Genomic DNA, 23,097 nt, shown 5'->3' with positions numbered 1-23,097 from the left:
AGCTTCAGATCATTGTTGTACAAACATGAACATATGTTTTTAAGTTTTAATTTTTCAAATATTTGGTGTACTTTATTAGCAGGGTACTACAGGGATTCTGCTAATGCAGAATTGCATCATGAGCATTTTTTTTTTCTTACTACTTCCGTTAACGCTTATTTTTAAATGAAAAATTTCAATCAAACGAGGTTTCACTAAACTTTAAAGTTTTTTTTTATCATTTTAAAACTTCTATATAAATCTTGTAATTTAGATCTTGACTTTGATTTCTTTGTCAGTTCTTGAATTGCATGAATAATTTTAGGTATTAGATGGGTTAAGAATTTACATTTCTGAAAGAAGATTATTTGACCCCTTAGAACCAACTAAAATTTATTGCTGTGGGGATGAACTTGGTTCAGTATTAGGGGTTCAAGAATTTACAATTCATGATGTTAGGTAAGAAATGTATTTTCTGTTATGGATTTTATTTTTATCCTTGTTATTACAATTTGTTGCACATTTTTCAAAGAGGTATATTTTGTATAAAGAATATGTTAAAATGAGATTACTTATTTTGCAATCTATTATTATTCTAAAATAATTCTGTAATCAGGAAATTGCCTGTATAATAAGGCTTATCAAGGCATTTTTTTTTGTTTGCTATTATTACGAAAGCGGACATGTAGGTTGTACAGATATTAAAATATAATTTTAACTTTTCCTGTTGAAAATGATGCAGAATTCTTTTACTTCAACATTCAAATGCAACTTTATTAATCAACATATTTGTGAAACTCTTTTTCAAAGCTTTAAGGCAACTATAATTAGTTATTTCTAGATAGGCATTTTTTTTTTTTTTTAAGCTGTTGAAAATATAAGGATTTCTAACATTTTATGATTTTTGCCATGGCTAGAGGATAAGATTCTTATAAAAGCTATTGTTGGTTATATATTACTGGTAGTAGTTATTATATATTTTGTAAGTTTTTCGCTCCTTGGTAAAAATTTTATCTTTTTACATAAAAAAAATAAATTCGAGTGTTAAAAATTTCTAACAGCTTTCAATCGTTGTATAACTCTAGATCTAAATATTTTGCAGTGGTAATAAGAAAGTTTAAATAATCCCCTAGTATCATGCATTAAAAAAATTACCCAGTTTTTTGTTTTTATTTTTTTTATTAAAATTATATCTTAAGTAATAAAAGTAACAATTTTTGAGAATACCAAAAAAAACAACTTATTAAGAATTATTTTAACCCATATTTTACTAATCTTCCCTTCTGAATAATTTGTCAATTAAAACAAAATCTACTTATAAAAAAATGTCTTTATATAAATAATGTGAACAAACTGCTGTCAGATAAAGTAATTCCTAGTATTTTAAAATCATTAAAAAAAAGTTATCTTGTTTTAACAACAGTAGTGTGTAATAAAATACTTTTACGCAATTACTATATTTCGGTGTTCTCCCTAAACGTTTTTAGAAGGGTGATTCTGAATTATTTTTGAAGTATACACATAAAATTGTATAAGAGTGTAATTTAAAATTTTTTGAGAATCAAATTCAGTTAATACATAATATTACATATTTTGATAAAATTTTACAGTGTTAAATGAGTGCCCTTTCATAACTTATAGTGCCCTTTTCTGAAAAGTAGCACCTTGACCTTTCTTAATTTCTAGGGAGAACTGTGATATATGTATAATATATTTGATCTATGTAGAAAAGTTCTTGCAAATTCTTATACTTACCTAGTTATTTTTTAGGATATAACACTATTACATCCTTAGACTTTTAATCAGATAATATAGATTAACTTCTAAATAAATGAGTGCCTATACACTATAACTCTACTGCATTTATACTCAGTGGCAGACTGCTATTTCATAATCAAGATAGATATCTTGCCAATAAGATTGGCCCACATCTGCCAAGTGATCACCCTTTACATCAAATAGCCAGTCTGCTGCTTCTATTCATACTGCTTAAAATTCTCTCACTGTTTAATAAAATATATTTCATACTAAATGATAATTAAAATGAATTCAGAGAGAATAACTACTGCTTGGCTTGTGAATTTTACGTAAAACCCTTACCTTTATTGTATTATGTGGTTGCATATAAAATAAGTAGAATCATATTAAAATTTGTTGCAATATTTAATGTTTATTTACTACTTTTTTAAAATTTATTAACCCTTTACTTACGGTCTACCTTGTTGTACCAGCACACGTAGTCCGCATGTTGTACCAGCCGTGAGCAAGAGGTTAAATATATTGATTGACAGAGCTGTGAACCGTTTTCACACTTGAAATATTTCATATTAATTCTTGTGTGTATATTATTATTTTTCTACATAATTGAGAGTCTTATATACCTGCTGTTTACTGAACTAAAATATGTGAATTCTGGGATGGTTTCACGCCTTTCAGCAAATCATGCCAGTTGTTTATATTTTAAAGATGTATGCTGTTTTTAGTAATGTTTCTTGTAATTGAATTAAACGAATGACAAATATTGTCATGTTCATTTTCATCTTTGCTGTGCGACAGATAAAGATGCTCATAATTATTTGAAATATTAAATAAATTCGTTCTCATAATTTATTAAAAATTTGACTATCAGCCAATGTGATTATGATAATTCTGCAAAATAATGGACATTTCATTAAAAAAAATTGAAAAATTATTTGCACTTTGATTGCTTATTGCGAACATAAAACCCGAAGCAGAGAAAAATGCAGAAATTTTTTTGCAAAATTTCAAATTGCTTTCTGAGCTCATTTTTTGCATACTGAGCAAAAAAAAAAAAAAAAAAAGAATTGATTCAGTCTCAGTAAAAAGAAATTTCATAAGTTAACATGCTACTTATTATTTAATAACCTATCTTAAAGGCTCAAATTAATTTAATTTGTTTTGTAAGACCTTTATTTTTATTGCACACTGTTTATAATTTCATGTTCAGGGAGCTCTTTTCTATTCGATTGTTTCCTTATACCGTTAATTCTAAAATCTTCAATTAGTAATAAATTTTGCTTTGTTTATCGTAGCAAAATTTGTGATTAATGAACTTTAATATGAATCTCGTTATATTATATGCAACTAACTTAGTACTGTTCATGTATAAAGTATTAGAATTACTTTACTTTTCTCTCTTTTTTAGGAAACTTTTACAGAAACTTGTAGTTCCTGTCCTTTTTAATAAAAATAATTGTGAGTATATCATGTTCTAAAGTTGAGCCCTCATTGACCCATGCAAGACAAGTTTTAATGGCTTACATTTCATTAATACTTTTTGCACTTTGTGCTTATTTACCCTTACAGTTCATATGTATTTCCCTATAGTGTTAGAAATTGTTTACATATATTTAAAATGATTTTGCTGAATTATATAAAATTATCTTTTAGTTTAATTAATTTTCTTTCTTTGGTAAATGTTTGTAAAATGTTAATATATTACTTATTGTAAATTCACTGAAATTCAAAAGTTTATTTTTTTGTTTTTTCATTTTAATCAAGATATTTGGCTATTTAATTAATTTTTGAAGATACCTGAGACCCTATTTTCTTGATTTAAAAATAATTATATTGTTTTCAACCAATCAACTAACTGTTAAATATTTTATTACCTAGTTTTCATTTTTGAAATTATCAGTCTTATTAGAAATTTCAAAATTAGTACTGCTTTCTGTTTTTATTTTTATTGCTTGTTTTAAATCTAAGTGTGTGTGTGTTTTATTTATTTATTTATTTTTTTCTTCTTCTTCCTTACTAAATTGCTAACTTCATCTTCAGTTTTTTGTTTTTACAATGAATTCTTATTTTTCAATCGACCAAACCGTAGACAAAAGTATTTAAAATCAAAATAAGGCCATCAGTAATAAAGTAATTTTTATATAACTTCAAAAATCTTTTAAAAATATGTAAACAACTTCTATTTTACATTTCTATGTAAACTTATTAGTATATAATCCTAATAATATGTAAATGGGTGGTGGAAGTCAAAATATTAAATATGCACAATTATATTAATGATTATGGTGTGTAGAAAGATGGCGAAACTCAAATTTATTTGCACAATCCCTTCATGTGTTTATTATTTACCTACAAATCAAAGTGTTACAACTTCTTAATATTTAATAGTAACAACTCATTCATGAAAAAACATGTATGAAAGTGGTTCAAAATTGAAACTGATATGTAATAGCAAAATACTGTGCATTTATTTGAAAATTCCATAATTAATCTCAATATTTAAAGCAGATTGCAAAAAGATTATTCGCTATTATTCTTTTTTTTTAGATGCCATAAAAATTAGAGGTAAAACCTGAGCTCTAAAAAAATAAGATATTCGTCTGTGTGTGTGTTTGTTTAAGCCATTTCAAATGAGCATTTCATGTTTCTTTAAGCTTTAATAAAGAATGTTTCTACAAAATTTAATATTAGATACAATATTCAAAATTAGGGAAAGTTGCAGAAATTAGTTTATCAAGCATTCTTAGTAAGTTTCCTACATAACAGAAATTTTCTAAAAAATAAACTCTGATTAAAAAAAATAATATAAATTAGGATTTAGAAAGGCTTCCTTTATTTTAAAATCTAAATATCTTCTTAGTAATTTTTATACAAATTTTGGCAAGAGCAAACAAACTAATGTAGCCTTATTAAGAACAAATTCTGCTACTTTTAAGTAAAGAAGATAATGACAAGAAAAATTCTTGTTTTCAACTGACTTTTTATTATGTTTTTATCCATATAGTCATCATATTTCATATCAAAAATCAAAGCTCTATTATACATTTGACATAAAATGTATTTAGATTAATTCCAATATATTTTAAAAAACAGCAATTGCCATTCTTTTTATAGTTACTTACCCCTTGTTGGTAACATACGTCTTGTAATTAAACTTTTAAAATTTATTATTACTTTTAAAATGTTTTGCTTTTTTTTTTACTTTAAAAAATATATATATATTTTTTAAGTTTTTGTTTCTCTTTTACTATATTGCTCATTATTTTTAACATTTTAAACTGATATTCTACTTTATCTCCACATGACAACAAATTACTTCATTCTATTTGTGTGATAATTAAATTTGCAATTAACTTTCCAATATTTTTTTCTTACTTTCTTTTATTTCCTCGAAGACAGGAAAATTATTATATGATATTACAATTCTGGATTTTGCATTTTAATATTGTCAGGAAAAATTACTATAGATAAAAAGCTCTGTGGCTATGAGAAACAAATCGAAATGTTAGCAACCTTGTATTTTTCTAACCAAATAATTCTGAATATTTTTAGTGTGTGGAATTGATTCTCCAATTTCATATTTTATTAAATTGTTTAATATAAAGTTTTTTATTTTTTTCTTATTTATCAAAATGTTAACACTGAAAGTACAGCGGAATTAGTTTTAGTGTTCTTAAAATGAGTGAAAATTTCTAATAACTTTAAATTGCTTAAAATTGAAAATAGCAATTAAGCAAATCTAAGTATTAAATTTTTATACTTGTACTCTTATATTCTGTTGAACGAAAAATCAAAGTTGTGAATTCAAAAATCAAAATTATATTTTGTTTACATAATAATCTGAAAGGTAATGCAACAGAATATTGCAGTTGATCTATTATGTGTTTATATACTACAGCACTATGAATGTCTGATTATTGTAAAATAGAAAACTTTAAAATTATTTTCAAATGTTACAAAGGAAATACACAGGTAAAATAAATAATTATATAATTTTTATTAATTTTGAAGACATAGCTACAAGCTCTTTGTAAGTGCATCAAAAAGGTATAATTTGTAATTATAATTTATTAACTTTGTATGCTTAAAATTAAAATGGCTCATCCTTTTGCGTATAAATTAAATTTTTCTCCCTTTGATTGCACCAGCAGATTGTTAAAAAAAATTTAAATAGTTATTTTTATTTTTGTTCTTTGAAAGAATTAAAATAAAATGTTATTGCGATCATAGCATTGTGGTGCTTAATATAAGCATCAGAAAACAACAGTTAAGGTTTGAAAAAAAAAATTCTTGCAGCAAATTTATGTAACAATTCAGATTTTTTTTTTAACTATCAAGCTAATTTAGTATACTGTGCATATGCAGATTTTTATACCGTGTATATGTGGGCTAATTGGAAAATCGGGTTCTTTGCAAGCTACTGTCTTAATTTGTTATTGGTGTTATTATAGTGAGCTTTGTAAACATTTTGCAAAATGACGTCATTAGTTTGCAAATAGCCAAATTTTTCAATCATTCTATGACATGTACATATTTATACACAGTATTAAAACTGCCTTATGCATGATTCTGCTTTTCTCATTTATAAATGTTATTTTTTATAAATTTCTGTACATTTTATTTCTACAAATTTTTATTTAAAAGAAAGAAGGGGAATAAAAACAGTTTTATTTGTTTTTGCTTTACAGTCTCTATTGTATTTTGATTACATTTTAATTTAATACTAGATAACCAGAAAATTGCTTCAGTCTTATAACTTATTTCTATCTTGAAATAAATTGAGACTGAAGGCTAAAGCTGATCAATTTATTATTTCACATAAGAACTAATTAACGATAAATATAATGTTGATGTATGAAGATTATATTTTATAAAATTTATTACTATTTTTAGATTAAGTAGCTTGTTTTAATTGAAAAATATTCATTCACTCTACGGTTTGAAATTTTTTAAAATTGCCACTTGCTACTTCTCTAAGATTGTAACCTTTAAATACACTACAGCTCATTCAACTTCTATGTATATGTATTGATAATCTGAATTTACATTGACATATTTTTCTGTATAAAAGCTTGTACTGTAGCCTGTTTAAAATTTAAATAATGAGATATGGGTAGATTAACTAATTTATACTAAGAGGCTAAACTAGTTAAATTCTAGAAATGCCATTTATTAATCATATCAATAGCTTCTATACCACACTGAAAGTGATTTGAAAGGTATGGCTTTAGCTTTTGTTTTTAACTACTCAGATTAATGTTATTTTGAAATTATTAGTGAATATATTGAATCTCTACATTAATAGCATAAAAAAATTTTTACATTAAAATAATTTTCTGTAGACTTGATCTTTTTAGCCTGAAAAAATTTTAAAAATATACTTTCTCTATTATATATGCCCTAGGGCTGTTATTGTATAATTTTTTTTAAATCGTTGTTAGCCTTTTTCTCTTTCATGACTTTGTTGATTTTTAAGCTTTTGAGTTGTAAAATTATACTATCTATTAAATTACATACTCTTTATCAATAATTTTGTTTTCAGAGTTCTGTCTTCCAATAAGTTTCCTATTGATCTTTTAAAATTCCTTTAAAAAAAATTTTTTTTGTTTTTCGTTTCATGCTTTGTTTTTTCAACCTTCTAGTTGCAAAATGATTATAATGTCCAGACATGTAAATTCTTCCGCTAATTCGCAGATTTCTTCAAATCTATAGTTAATATTCCGACAAAATTCTCTCAGAGTTCTGCTTATCTGAAATTAAATTTCGTTACTTAGGCATAATCTTGTTGGTGATACATTTATTCTGCCCTTATCAACTATGGGACACGAGACAGAAAGAAAATTCCATAATAACTTTTGCTAATAGTGTACTGCAGAGGCATATACAAAAGTATAAAATTAATAATCTAAAAGGTAAAAGATGAATTATTTAATCAATGTGATATATTTACCCCCTTTTTTATTTGGTTGCAGTAAAATTGAAATAATTTTTAATGTAATTTTACTATTTTGAATTGCGCATATTAGTAATCGCTTTACAATTTGCTCTATATCTTTATTAATCCGTGTTTTGATATATCTATATATTGCAGTTATTGTTGATTTTAATGATTTTTAAAATCACAATATTATGATACGAGAAATTCTAAACGTGTACCTGAGTATTCACTATTTGTTCATTTTTAATTCTTTAGTTTTTTCTATCAATTTTTGTTTTTGATTTACAAATTTTTTTTTTTTTTAATTTTCTATTTATTTTAAAATGTGATGATTACTGTGAAGAAAGATGATTACATTGTATTTTTTTTTTTTTTTTTTCAAAATACTTTTCTAATTCTTTACTGTGTTGACGAGAAAAAAATTTATTAGTTTAAAAAAATTTTCTATCTCTTTAAAGTTTATAAATGTTAATGTTACTTTTGTACATAAAAATTAGTATTTATCTTCTATGTACAAAAAAAAAAAAAAAAAATACACTTTGAGGCGAAAAAAAATTGGACAATTTCTTCCTACAATGGCTTGTCTATATTTCTTCTTGTCAGTCTATTTTATATAGTAATTTTTTTCCCCAGTAATAACCTTAAATCTCTTTTTAAAAAAATCAACACTTATTAACTGATGTTATCTTAGTGTCACTATATAATCTATTTAAATTTGGCACCCTTTCTGCCATTTCCTGTTCTATTCTGCCAGTAATTTTATTTCTTCGAGATAAATGTTTTGCTCGCAATTTTTTATCGCAGAGTAAATTATCCTTTAAAAGTTTTGTTTCATAAACACTCAAATTTCACAATTTCCCTGTCTATTACTTAACTTTTCCATGCCTTTTTTTGGTTCCTTAGACGAATGACCTTACACTGAATCATATTTATAGTTAGTTGTTTTGTTTCATTTATTTTTTTCTTTTACTTTGTAGCTGGCCCTGTGTTCAACATACTGCAAATCTCAGTTAGATCCCATTTTATTTTGGTCTTGTGAAGATTTATCACCAGTTTTTCACACAGCGAGAATTAGCTTAAATTTTCATTTGTTATTCTTATCGAACTTCGATTTAATTAGCTCCGATTCACCGATTGAAAACTTAGAAGATCTGCTCGGGAAGAGTCCTGAATATCTGGTTCATTGCGACTCTTCGATTATTTAGTTAGTTTTGAATCCCTGATCAATAATTTAGAAGATCTGTGTAAGTAAACCCCAAAGTGTATGCAAATCCGAAGCATTGCCATTGTTATAGAAATAAACAATTTTCTTTTATTATTTGGCTTTTGTTTTTCGAATCAGTGATTAAATAGGAAGATTTCGAAGATTTGCCTAATAAGAATTTTCAATGTCCAGCATAGTGTTCTAGTTCTGAACAATCGGTAAAATTATCGTTGAAGAATTCACCCCTCACTATCATCTGTGACATATTTTAGAATTCATTTTATTTCTGTTAGTTACCACAGTTGTGTGAATTTTATCAAACCTTTTTCCGTATAAATTTTTTTCTTTCCTTCAGTTCAGTGAATCAGACATATTTGTTTCAAACTGCTGGGGAAGAAAGCAAAAGAGCTATTTCAGTTAACTACATTGTTAGTGGTTTTTCAGTGTTAGTGGTTTCTCAGCAAAACTTTTTGTTTTTCAATAGATTTTTTTTTTATCAACTGTGTCTTCTACATGGTGAAAACTCAAGATGCATTATGTGTTAAAAATGTGATATTTTGATGCACAGTAGGATAAATATTACTTCGTAACTAGCTTACAACTCATAGTGTGTTTGTGATTCTTAAAACTGGCTGTTGATCTCCATGTGATTCTTCACACGCTAAGCTGTTTTGACTTTTGTGAGCTGATGAAGAACTTTGTTTTTCGAAATACTTTAAACTTATTTTATATACCAGCGATAGTTTTTCTAAAGGTAATTGTTTATTAAGGTGAACTGAGTGAATCTGATCCTCTCGTACAATCAATTACATATTGGTTGAAAACTTTTAGTTGGTCAACAGGTCAACTAATAAACAACAAAACTAGTGTCAGTACCATACATACTGTACGTGAAATGAAGTTGAGGGCATATTTTATGAGTAAAGGAATTTGAGTTCTCAAATATGTATGTCAACTTACATAGAAAGGATTGTATGACACCTATGTGAATTTTTTTTTAAATGCCACTTGATGATCGATTGCACACACGATTGTATTTAATCTCGATTTCACTGTGAAGAAAGAAACTTATTTTAAAAATGAATGAAATTTTGCTGTAGAGAACATCCCTGTGGCTCTCCAAAAACCTAATTGTCTGAAACCTATTGAAGTTTTTTTATAAATGTTGGGATATTGCATTGCACTCTGGAATGTTTAGTTTTGATTCAATTTCACCGAAAAAATACATTAACTTCCTGTGAAAAAACTTTAGTTTTCTGCTATGTTGTGTAAACTGAATATTGATTCAAGGCTATACAAGTGTTGAAGTGTATTATTGATTCTTTTCAAGGCTATACAAGTGTTGAAGTGTATGAAAATTATCATTGAAGTAGTTTATATTTAATTTCTTGAAGATATTCCATTGCACATCGGAATATCTACATTTTATTTAAATACATAGAAAGAATAGAATAAGTCAATGCGAAATGTGTTATCTGCTGTTTAAATTAAATATATGTTTCCTTCTTTCAATGTCTTAACAAATATTGTGTGACATTGGATGAATTGCTATTTAGGTTTTTTGAAGATATTCCATTGCACACCGGAATATCTACATTTGCTACAAAACATGCTAGAAGAATAGAATAAGTTGATGTGGGATAAATTTAGTTATCTGCAATATAATCTGAATATTATTTAACATCTTTCAGTGAGATAACTTGTGAAACTTGTTGAAATATTTTGAGCCATTCTATTATTTTCTACGAGATATTCCATTGCACACCGGAATGTCTATTTTTTGGACTTTTGCATTATAAGTTCAGCACTTTATTTACTTATGTGAAGACTGTTTTATCAATGAAGATGCACTTACACTTATAAATAATTTAGTTACTCTTGTGTATATATTTTGTCACGATATTCCATTGCACACCGGAATATCTATTTTTTGGACTTTTGCATTTAAGTTCAGCACTTTATTTACTTCATGTGAAGACTATTAGTCATGAAGATGCACTTACACTTATAAATAATTTAGTTTCTCTTGTGTTTATATTTTGACTAACAAATTGTTTCTGTGATAAAAGCTGTTGAAGTCATGAAAACCATTCCTTCTGTTGGTGAAAATGCTGCGAAGAGAAAAGCTGAAGGTGTGTATTATATAATTACTTTTCTATGAAAACAATATGCATGTTTAATTAATATGCATCTTTAATCATATATAAAAGGATATATTTTTATAAATTATTTTATACAACCAAAAAAATATTTTTACATTTATCTGCTAAAAAGGATAATTTATACTGATATTGCTTGATGTTCAACATAAATATTTAAACAATAAATATAAACTATTAAAACCTTAAATATATTTGAATTATTATTGAAAGTTAATTTGTAATACAATTCCAACCTCCAAAGGTTCCTTGCTGTACCGATGAGTATTAAGACATAGGTCCCTATTCCAAATTAATAAAATTTGTTGCTTAATATAAAAATGAATGTGCCACAAATAATATCGAACAACAAAAATGTAAAATTATTACCAAGAGACAGCCATGTAATATTAATTAGCTCACTATTTATTATCCTATAAGATTTGAAGATATCTGGTTTTCTAGCTGGTCATAATTTTTTTAAAAAAGTTTTGGTGATTTATATGGGTTTTATGGTTTTGGCATACAATATGAATCGCTAGAACATCACAATGTGTTTTTATTTTAGAACAACTTTGATCTATTTTAGTGGTTTCTGCTTTTCCAGAATTGTTGTACACAGAAAAAAGCCAAAAATTTTTTTTTACCTTTTACATAATAAACACCATTTAAATTATGCTTAACAATGATCTGTTGAAATTATTCCATAAACTAAACTGAACTCAGTGGCACGACAGCCCATAGAGGACCAAGGCTTACCATGCCCATCTCAGTTTTCTTGACCTTGGACTCTAGGGTGCAGGAGTAGATGTTTCGGTTTGGTGATCAGCCGAACATGAAACCCCCAGTGTTTAGTTCCCAAGCTTGCTTGGTACTCATTTATCGACCCACTGAAGGGATGAAAGGCTGAGTCAATCTTGCCCGGCCCAAGGATTGAACCCAGGACCTGTGGCTTGAGAGCGCGAAGCGCTGCCACTCAACCACCGGGCGTCTGAAATTATTCCATGGTTGAGAGAAAAAGGTAAAAGTTTACTGATCTTCACTCTGAAGTAAAATTGATGTGAGAAGCATGTAGCCGTTGTTCAGAGGCTGATCCAAATATAAATCCGATAGATGGCTTTTAGTTTTACGAACATATGGCCATTCTTAGGAAGTTGCTGTTATTTATCGGTGGTCGTTTAGAGAGGTTTGGCTGTATATGAATTAATGAATAGTTGTGGCTTACTGATTCGATATTTTAGTAAGTGAAATAAATAAAAAGTAAATGAAAATGAAAAAGTTTCACGTCTACTTTTTATTAATTTTACTTTGCTCTACAAACTTGACTGTTCAACTATATCAGGGATGGCGAATCTTTATGTATCAACGTGCCATTTTTCTTAAAAAAATGTTTAATTAGGTCATAGACGTGCCGTCAAATATTTATTGGGAAAATAATAATACTAAATACTCAAAACTCTTCATTTACTACGAAAAAGAAAACATTTTGCAATGTCTCAGTTATACACGTAATTCAACTTAAATCAGTGTAAATTCTGTTGTTTAGAAGACAAATAACTTATATTAGGGTTGTAAGATGATAGTTTAAGCAGAATGCATGCTGAACTGGAGTCACCTGTCAAACAGTTTCTAAGCGAGTCGTCAATGTTATTCTTCTCTGGAAATAATGACACGCAGGCATGGGTAAATGAAAATATTGTTAAAATAGCACGATTCTTCAATTTCCAACCAATCGAATTGGGACTAGTTCAGTTTATCAAATGAAGTTACATCAGGGTACATAATAAACTTGAGTGTTTCTGATAATTCTTTGAACTGAGTAAATCTCGCTGAAAATTCATTGATTGTAGAATCAATTACAGAAATAAATTCTTCAGTGACTTTCTTCTCCTGGTTTTTCAAGTATATCTAAATCGTTGATATTTCTTTTTAAGTATGAAAAATACTTGGAGTTTCTTGTAATAATATCGTTCCTGAAAATATGCAGTTTAGCGTCAAAAGCGCAAATGAGATCTATCATGATGATAATTGTTTTATTTGTACCTTGAAACTTCACGTTCAATTCATTGAAACGTTGGCATATGTCGTCTGTTAAAAACATCAATTTTGAGAGCCGCATAATATCCAACAACTGTGGGTATTGTTCAATTTTTCCCTCATTTTGCAGAAACAGTCTGATTTCTTCCAAGCAATCAATAAATCTTTGAAGTACGTTACCGCTGCTCAACCAGTGAACATTATTATACATCAGTAAGCCATTATACACCAAGTTGACTTTCTCCAACAAAGCCTCGAACTTTCGCTTATTAACGGTGTTATTATAACGATTCGCTTATTTTGTCAATTTTAATCTAATTGTTAATACGTTTCATAATGAACTTTGTGATCAGTGGCATGCCCAAAATATTCTGTAGCGTGCCATTGGTTCGCCATCTCTGAGCTATATCATCTAGTGGAAAAGCAGTTAAATGTATGATAAAGTTGAGTGACAAATTTTTAAAAATATTATTAGGGTTTTAAAAAGCAAATGCTTTCTGAAAAGGGTCTATAGCAGGGGTGTCAAGCTCGCGGGCCGCATGCGGCCCGAGATCAAAATTTTTGCGGCCCGCGAAATTTTTAAATTCTAATTGGCTTGCGGCACCTGCCATTCCAGGGAACCTGCATCGTATCAAAAATTTCTAATCTTAGAACAGAATTTGAAACAAGGTTTAAAGATTTTAATTCTTTAGAAGAAAAATTTTGTTTGTTTTCTTCAATTTTTCTCAATAAATATAAACTCAGTACCCAGTAATATACAAATGGAAGTGATTGAGATTCAGTGCGACTCAAATTTGAAGGCAAAATTCATTGAAGTGGGTGTGCCTGAATTTTACAAATATTTACCTGCTAATTTTGAAAATACTCGATATTCGCATATGAAATTTTTTTCCATGTTTGGAAGTACTTATCAGTGCGAGCAATTATTTTCTGTTATGAATGGAAATAAATCTTCTGTCTTAAACCGTATTAATAACGCTCACGCTGGGCCAATTTTGAAAGTAGTCTCGGCCAATAAAATTTCTCCCGAATTGGAAAGATAGTAGCAGAGAAGAGATGTCAAATATCAAAGAATAATTTTACTTTATATATGTTTATTGCAAAGTACTATTGAAAATAAAAATATTTGTTTCTATGAACACTGATATTTTTTTTTTTGCGGTCTACCTAAAGTTAAGCATTGTTTATTTGGCCCAAGTTAGCTTTTGAGTTTGACATCCCTGATCTATAGAAAATGCCTTTTTTCTAATAGTGACCTTTCTATTCTAACATGTGGATCGAAAAACACACTAACTATAAACCATTCATTTTCTGATATAACATTTAAATTGGAGGTTTTGCTTTTCAGTATTGATGAGAATGTATTTTCAAAAACAAATTATATTTCTCTTAGTTTCCAATTAATAGGGTTATTATTTAGTTCGATATTGTAACACATGTTGAAATAATATTGTATTAGTTTTTTGAAATTATTATGTTTTTATGCAAAAAGGCAAAGTTCAACGTATAAGAAGAAACTTGCATCAAAATTAAGGAAAGTTGTAACAAAATTTTAAATTAAATGCCTAAGTTGCTAAAAGAAAGCTCATTTTCACTATGTCATGAAATGATTTATTTTCTAATAGAAAATGAGGCCCTTTTTTATGCAACAAATGACTTATTATTACAGAAAAATGGTAGAATATTTTCTGTTGACTTTTAAATAAAATTACATTAGTTATTCAATTTTTTTAGAGTCTCCGGAAGGAGGAACAATTAAAAGAACATGTGAACAGCAACCACCAAGTGAACCAATGTATCTATATATTCCTCCTTCGCCAGCTAAAGAAGAAAGTTCTTCAGAATCTTATTATGAAAGTCTTCATGTAATTATAATTTTTTTTATATATATTTTCTTTTTAAGTAGGGGATTAAGTTTTTTTTTTATATATTTTCTTTTTAAGTATGGAATTAAGTTTTTATTAATATATTTTCTTTTTCATGGGGGGGGGGATTATTTTTTCCTATCTTACCTTGTTTGTTGCGAGTCTTGCACTAGCACTTAACAGTCACTAGAGCAAAATTCCAACATACATGTTATGAAAAAATTCAGGAAAGCCTTAAGATTTCGTAAATGAATTAGGGAATTTTCTGTGATGCAAAATGCTTATTGTCTTGCTTAATGATACATTTATGAGAAAGCTGCCAAAAAATATGGTTTGCACATAGTTTAGTGAAAATTGAAATTAGATTACTTTACACCGAACCATCTGCAGTTTTTTTTTTTTTTTTTTTTTTAAATTGTATTCAAACGAGTATATTTCAGCATTTTTTCAAGAATTGAAAACTTTCTTTAATTTTTTCTGTTCTAATCTTAGCACGACATTATAAGGAAGCATATCTTATATACTTTATTTTTATTGTCACAGTTTTTCTTTACGGTAAGACCGGTAACCTAGAGTAGTGTGATTTTCAATGTTAAAGTTACATTTCAGAAAAATTTTCTGTTCCCTTTGTCTTATTATCCTTTTCAGTCACATTTATATTTTGACAATTTATTATTTCTCATCAGAGTTGGTATGGTTAAAATCACTTAATTTTTTTTAATGAAGATAATTTATTAATGGTTTCTTAGAGTTGCGGTTTTATTTATGATTCTAAACCTCTAAAAACCAAGCTGATAACGAGAAAAGTTTTTTCCAAATTCAATATTGATTTCATAGAAGAAAAAGAAGAGAATCTTACGTTTGTGATAATCTGAGTCATTCAATCGTTCGCTATTTCTACATTTTTATTTTTTTTATTTTTAAGAAATGTAAATGATTTTACAACATGTGTAGTTCAAATTTGAACCATCCTTTTCTATTCACTTAATTTGGGATGATTCTATCTTAAATCCACCTAGTTTGCTGCTGCTTTTTTTTTTTTTTTTTCTTTTTTTGCTGGAGCCTTTTTTTTCTAATACTGAAATTTTTAATTTGTTACTACTGTATGGGAATTTCAAATTCACTTTTTTGCATGCTTGTTTGCAACAATTTCATTTTACATTCATATTTCGCATTTATTATTATTTGCCAACATTTCCTCATATTTTTTCTAATGCTGATGTTGTTACAACCCACATGTTTCACATATTGAAGTATCACTCTTAACCACTCTGTTTGGTAATGGTTCCCTCATATATTTACGTCATTTTTAGATCGTTTTTCCTTTGTTATTTTAACATGATTTTTCCAATTATGATATTAATAGTACAATGTTATTACGACACACAAATTTCAAATTTGAGTCATCACTTTTTGAAGCTATTAAAAAGAGAAAAAAATTTCATGACTTGGCTTAAAAAATAGCTTTCTTTGGGTCTTTCGTGACCCTTTATGGAATTTGTGACTTTCACCATTTTCATTGTGATGTATATTTATGTTAAATTGCTGAAAATACCATCAGGCATCTGCACATGTTTATTTAATTGTCACATAAATAACACCCGCTCAGCGCCAATAGAACTTTGATGATTCTAATTCTATTGATTTAAGTAATATAACTAAAATCTAAAACATTCGAAAATCTAGACCTTCTGAACCTTCGAGCAGTCCAGATTGTTAGATCATACTGTATATATGTATGTGCATATAGTATTGATGTAAAGAACATACCCTCTTCCTGTTTTATTGTTATTGTTTTTATATAAAAATGTTTTTTATAAATTATTTCCAATTTTTTTTTCTTTCATAGGGTTATGAAACAGCATTTGCAAAAGATACTAGTGATGATTACTATGAAGATTCTGAAAATGATTTGTTACCTGGAGATATTCTTGCAATTGAAGAAACTTTTGATGTTGAATATGAAGTTGACAGTGACTCTGATGAGGATACCAAAATTTTCATGTCAGACAGTGGCAGTGACTCTGAGGTAGTGTTAGTTTGAATCGTTTAAAAGAAATATCATAACCATTCGATTTTTTACGGGGGGGGGGGGAGTAAGACTGAAAAAAAATGTCCATTTTTCTTAATATTACTTGTGTGATAATTTTGGACCACCTTTCTTCTTTAAAATGTACAGAAAACATCTATTTCTAAATGTGAATTTCAGTGATAGTTGATAACTCTAAATCTCCTTAAGAAAAATATAAATTTGTGCTCAAAATTAGTTTAAATATCCAATCTAAATCAATTTAATAGTTGCACCATTTCAATAATGAGCATACAGGGAAAAGTGGATCTAAACATTTTTAGCGCAATCACAATTGTATAAGTGTTTACAGAAGTTATAGATTTCATAAAAATGCTAATATTAATGTACCTTTACATTGATCAGTACTTTTTATTGCAACTGTCTCCTTTATTACCTCAATTTTATTTAGATGATTGCTTTTAAAAGACCTTGATTTTTGTGAAAAATGTCATTAACCTATTTTTGATTTAACTGTTTAATGTTTGGATTGTTTTTATTTTTAGGGTGCTGTGAATACAGTAATTACCTTTGTTTGCAAATCTGACAGCGATCAGGAGTTCTGGGCAGATAAAAGTTCAGATGAAGAATTTGATTCCGATTTAGAGATACGAGACTCTGTAAGTTGCTTCTTTTGTTCATTATTTTCTGTTTTTTATCATAGCTTACTAAAAAACTTATTGACAAGCATTTAAAATCAACCTTTTGCATTTGAATAAGGGATGATTGTGTTCCTTCAATTCAGATTCTTACTTCATGCCAAATTTTTGTTAAACAAGCTTATGCAAAGCTGCCAACCCTTCCGCATTTTGCAGAAGCTTTCTGCATTTGTACTTATTTTAGTTATTCGTAATAAATCACTATCGATTTGATATTCTCCGTTCGACGAAGGGGACACACGTGAAAGTTCATTGACAAGGGTCATGAAACTTTTTGAGTCTAACCATTTATGTTATTAATTTTAATCTATCTTTTTTATTTTATGAGTTATTAAACATCAAAGTGGGGTCCGGGACTTTAGTAACACCCTGTATATATATATATTTGCTAAATCGATTATTGCTAAAAGATAAAATTATGTGAAAGAAAATTAATAGAAAGAGTGTGTGTGTGTGTTTTTTTTTTAACCAAAAATTATTTTTCTGCATTTAAAAGCTTTTAATGTTCTTCAAATATACTAATTTTATCTATAAGAATTTAATACTAGAACACTAACGTTTGTTTACAAAATATCAAATTGGCCTCAACTTGACTAAATGGATCATGGTATGTTACAATGAAGTCATTTAATAAAATTTTAGTCATATTAATGATAATTTTTTTTTAGGCAACTATTTTCATGTATTAGGCTGCTGAAACAGATATTTTGTTAATTTTTTTCTGTGGCAACCCTGTAATAGCTTTTAATAATTTTTAAAAAATTTCCAATTTTAGTGGCCAATAAAATTTAATATTTCTTTGCCTTTTCCTCTTTTATAATAGTTACTTCCTGCTTTAAAATACACTTTAAATTCACTAGTTGAGTAAATACTTAAGCTAAATATTGGTTGTTTGTTATTTTACACATTGAGATTTTTTAAGTTGGCAGGTATGAGTTTTTCTCTCATCTCATTCTATATACTCTCCTATCTGAGTCTAGATATGTGGATGTTTTGAAACAAAACTAAAAGAGTGAAAGAAACGTAAGGTTTTTATATATCCTCTTCTGTCCACAATGCTCAATACTCATTCCAAATTGCCAACTCATCCTAATTTCTTCCCACCCGCTCGATAACTTGTATTTTCTTTACTTTAGACGTCGCTGTTCCTCTTGTAACAGCTTTGGGCGCTTGCTTGCTGTGGTCCTCCCCTTAAGGTGAAACACAATGAATTTCTCCTCTCATCTATCAGTGAGGGAAGGAATTCAACTTTTGCAAGAGCGCTCCCCTTTATTAGGTAACTTCCTGTTTGCCGACAGATGTTGGCAAAAAGTGGCGTGTGTACAAAAGAGACTGAAAGAAAATTGGAATTATTTATGTTTAAAACTGAAGGCACTTTAAAATGTAAACCAAGCATATATCAGTAAGATTATAATCAAAAAATGAAATATAAAATAATGTAGCTGGACTTTTTAAAAAAAAGTTTTACAATTTCTTTCCTCAAATTAAAACCTGCAAGTTAGACTTCTGTTTCTTAAAATTATAACCCTAGATATTTTAAAAGTTAAATAGTTTAGTATTTTTACTTAAGCACTTTTTTTTTATTGTATTAGGATAAATGGAACTGTAAGAGGTGTGGAAGTTCCAACAATCCACCAATGCGATATTGTATTAAATGTTGGTCTATGAGATCTGGCTGGGTAGTGCCAAAACGAAATGAGCAAAGAGATCATCCTCGACGTAAGCCAAGGTCAAAGAAAAATAAAAAAAATGATAAACCTATCGGTGACACAAGAAAGGTAAGCTTAGAAGTCATTATTACCTAATGTTTGTTTATTGTAAACTTGATATTAACTATGAAACTCAAATTTGTTATTTTAAATATTCTACCTTTTTTTTTTTTCCCCGAGTGTTGAAATGTATAAAAATATCAGGAAAATGTGTTCCTAAATCCTTTTGTTACTGTTAAATCAATTTTAACTGTATAAATTATAACTGTGATAATAGATTAAGTAATACTTGTTTTCATTTTTAATCTCATAGAAAATCTTAGAAAGAATAATTGAAATCATTCTTAGTTAATAAATATAAAATTCATTGTAATGAAACCTGTAGTATTTGCAATTCCTTAACGGTAGTAATTCTCTTCCCAATTTATCAGAAAACATTATTTTTCAGTTATGTGCTGTCACACAACACCTGACCCTGTCCAGGCATTTAGTTTCATTTTTCATGGCTGTAGTAGAAATGTCAATCAATTTTGACTCCCATCAAACAGCGTGAACAGCACCTAAGCTGTTCCCCTTCAAAATTTCTACAATGAAATAATAAAAGAACTTTTAGCCCCAACAAATTTAATGTGTATTTCGCTGCGTATGCTCACTGGCTATTTAGTTTGAGCAATGTTCTAACTGATTGTCCAACCTGTGAATGCCTGTTGCTTACATAACAACCATGCATGACTCTGCAACTATACTCCACAAGGAGCATCTTTTGGTTTAATACAGTCGTTATGAAAAAAAAGCATTATCTGTGAACTTTTCTTTTTGCTAAAAATAATATATAGCAGTTGACATTAAATCGTACATACAAACAGCATCTAATATCAAAGAAAGATAGAATTCATGAACATTTATTAATGTAGTTTTAAATACCTTCTGTAATTTAGTGGTAATTGATAATATACTTTATTTTGTTAATTTTAATATTCTTGTTAAACTGTGTGAATTATTCTGATTTTTATAACTTGGATATTTTTACTTTACTTCTTTGGATTCTCCATACTCATTTAGTGTAACTATTTTAACCCTTTAACTGATTTGTTGCTGGAGCAACTTTGCGCAAAAAGTATTCTTACCAAGCATAGTATTTCCATTAAATGACATGTGCGGTGGCTGTTTTTCTGTGTAGACTAAGCAAAACTGACCATAACAGTAACCGAGTTCAGGGCTGACAGTTAAAGGGTTAAAATTATCAATCTTAAACAGTAAAATATACAACTGTTTCTTTTTCTCCAAAAGGAATCCTCTTGCAGCCCAAAGCCTGCTTCAAGCTTGTCCTCCAGTAGTGCTCCTGAACTGCCAAGCACTAGCATGTCGCCAGCGAACGATGCGTGCGCCGACACCAATGCGTGCCAAGAGCAATTGCCAAGCGTTTCGTCTGATATCAGTTCTGTGGATTTACAGAGTCTTTCCTCCAATAGCATGCAAGAATTCCCGTTTACCTGCCTTGCGCCAAATTATACTCAAAAGTATTATAGCAATTTTTCATCAGAGCTGAGCAGTTCTTCTCAAGAGCTGTCCACTTTGTCTTCTAACAGCAGTTCACAGGAGTTTCCAAGCTCATCAGCGTACAGTTCGCAAGAGAGTTCAAGCTTATCGTCAAATTCTTTAGATGTACCTTGTACTTCTAAAGAAGTTATTAATTCTTTAAGCACTTTTAGGACGCTTAATCTTTCTACTGTTCCAAAATGCGAGGCAGACTCAAAATTATGCTTACTTTGCTGCTCGAGACCTGCAAATGCGTCAATAATTCATGGGAAGTATGCGCATCAAATAAGTTGCTATCGTTGTGCAAAAAAATTACAACATGAAAATAAAAGGTGCCCCGTGTGCCGTAGGACGATTGATCGAGTTGTATATCAAATAACTGCTGTATAATTTATGATAGTTATATCATTGAAAGGATTTAATATTCCTTTTATAAAGGAACTAACTTTTCAAAGGTTTATTACTTTATCCTTTTTTTTTTTCAAAAATGACATAGTTAATGTTTACATAATTTATTTTAGCTTTTTATTTTGTTGCAGTTCTGGTCAAAAAGTGGTTCAATTGTATTATAAAACTATATTTATTTCTGATACTTTTTATATTTTCTGCAGTGCTTGTATGATATTGTGACATGACCTTTTTAAGGAATTTTAAAAGTTTGAATTCAGTTAGATTCATATTTCTTTTGTCTCCCCCTTTTTTATACATATAAATTCAAATATTTTCAAAATATAACTTTTTCCTAATATTAAATGTCGTCATCATATGATGGATGGTTTTTTTTTCCTTATACTTAATAAATTTGTCAACCTTCTGATGCTTCTATGAAATCAAGATAGAATTTTTTTGGTTTTATTACATATTAGCTAAAGCCCAGATTTTACTGTTCCAGAACACAGCAAAAAAAAAAAATGCCCTAGGGAATTTTAATCTAAAGCATCACTTCTATCTTAATTGTATTGAAAAATGCCACTAGAAGATGAAGTGCATTTTTTCAAAAACAGTTTCAAGAAGTTTTCTAAAAGAAAAAGAAGTGTTCGAAAATGCCCATGTTGCCCGAGTCTTAGTTTTACCATTATATATATGATTTCCTAGAAAACTGAGCTGTGTAGTGCACAATTAGGGTTAAATTAAAATAAGTTTATCTCAAATTATTAAAATGAAAGTATTTATTGCATTTGATGGAAAATGTTTAATGTTATTTTATTTACTTTTTTTTTTCGAACATGACTGATTGAGTTATATATTTTTGTAACATCACCTTATAATTGCTGCTCCGTTTTAAAATGTGCTGCTCTTAAATTTATGTGATAATCTAAATTGGATTTATAACTGTTATATGTGATTCCTTTTCAGATTTTCATCTTTAATCCATTTATATGCTGCTTATCATTTTTTTTTTCGTTTAAAATTAAATATTTGTTTTTCCTTGGCAATAAGATAATGCCAAGAATCAAAACTAAAATTTTATTATTATTAACTTTTACAGAAGAATTTCATCAATTTGTTTGTGTTATTGTGTTTTTATTTGTTTGCCTTTTAGTGGAATTATAATTTTAAAAAGGGGAAATTTTAATTATTTTTCTAATAACTGCCTCATTTCAGCAGCCAATTCAATTGTGTTGTATATTATATCAAGCAGCAAAATATATATATAAATGCTAAAATATATTTCGTTATTCCAAATATTTACTTATAGTAGTAAAAAAGGGATAATATCTTGATTATTAAACTTATTATTTAACTTTATTTTAACTTATAAATTTTTTTTTATCTGCATACCTCAAAAAATGATCCGAAATATGTGCAACCATTGACTTCTTGTTTGGACAAAATTACATTTTGCTCTATTTATGTAGAGCTATTTTTTGACGAAACTAAAAATAATTGGGCTCTGAAATTCTTATAATTTTATTCTCTCTTAAAGCATTTTTGGCTGTAAAAATATCTAGCAAATTTAAACCAATTTATTATTGTATTTACCATGTTATTTTATTATTATTATTTTTTACCATTGAGTTATAAAATTTTAAAATTATATAAAATTAAAAAGTGTTATAAAATTTCATACCTTAATATTTATGATACATAGTTAAATGAGTGTATGTTAAAACTAATTTTGTATAACATCCAAAATTGAGAAAATATAATTTAAATGCTGGCATGAAAATATATTAAGCAAAACCAGTATTTCACAAAATTT

The 23,097-nt window shown here is 28.0% G+C and overlaps 1 protein-coding gene across 4 annotated transcripts in view; it reads left to right on the top strand.

The window, feature by feature from the left end:
* LOC107444458 (E3 ubiquitin-protein ligase Mdm2) overlaps window positions 1–22,541 on the top strand; it is a 31,006-nt gene extending 8,465 nt beyond the window's left edge. For 2 of the 4 annotated variants that reach the window (XM_016058597.4, XM_016058598.4), the window contains exons 4-11: window positions 305–438; window positions 3,146–3,195; window positions 10,949–11,011; window positions 14,789–14,919; window positions 16,769–16,948; window positions 17,494–17,607; window positions 19,239–19,424; window positions 20,646–22,541. In XM_016058597.4, coding sequence (XP_015914083.1) covers window positions 305–438; window positions 3,146–3,195; window positions 10,949–11,011; window positions 14,789–14,919; window positions 16,769–16,948; window positions 17,494–17,607; window positions 19,239–19,424; window positions 20,646–21,284 — 1,497 coding nt within the window. In that variant the 3' untranslated portion in view covers window positions 21,285–22,541. The remainder of the gene's footprint in view (window positions 1–304; window positions 439–3,145; window positions 3,196–10,948; window positions 11,012–14,788; window positions 14,920–16,768; window positions 16,949–17,493; window positions 17,608–19,238; window positions 19,425–20,645) is intronic. The other 2 variants (XM_071182361.2, XM_071182360.2) reach the window with 1 other exon arrangement.
* Window positions 22,542–23,097: the final 556 nt, after the last annotated feature.

The sequence above is a fragment of the Parasteatoda tepidariorum genome, chromosome 4 (genome assembly GCF_982258835.1).
Source record: "Parasteatoda tepidariorum strain Cologne lab strain chromosome 4, Ptep-v5.0, whole genome shotgun sequence".
Taxonomy (NCBI): Eukaryota; Metazoa; Arthropoda; class Arachnida; order Araneae; family Theridiidae; genus Parasteatoda; species Parasteatoda tepidariorum.
This window is presented reverse-complemented; position numbering and strand designations above follow the sequence as displayed.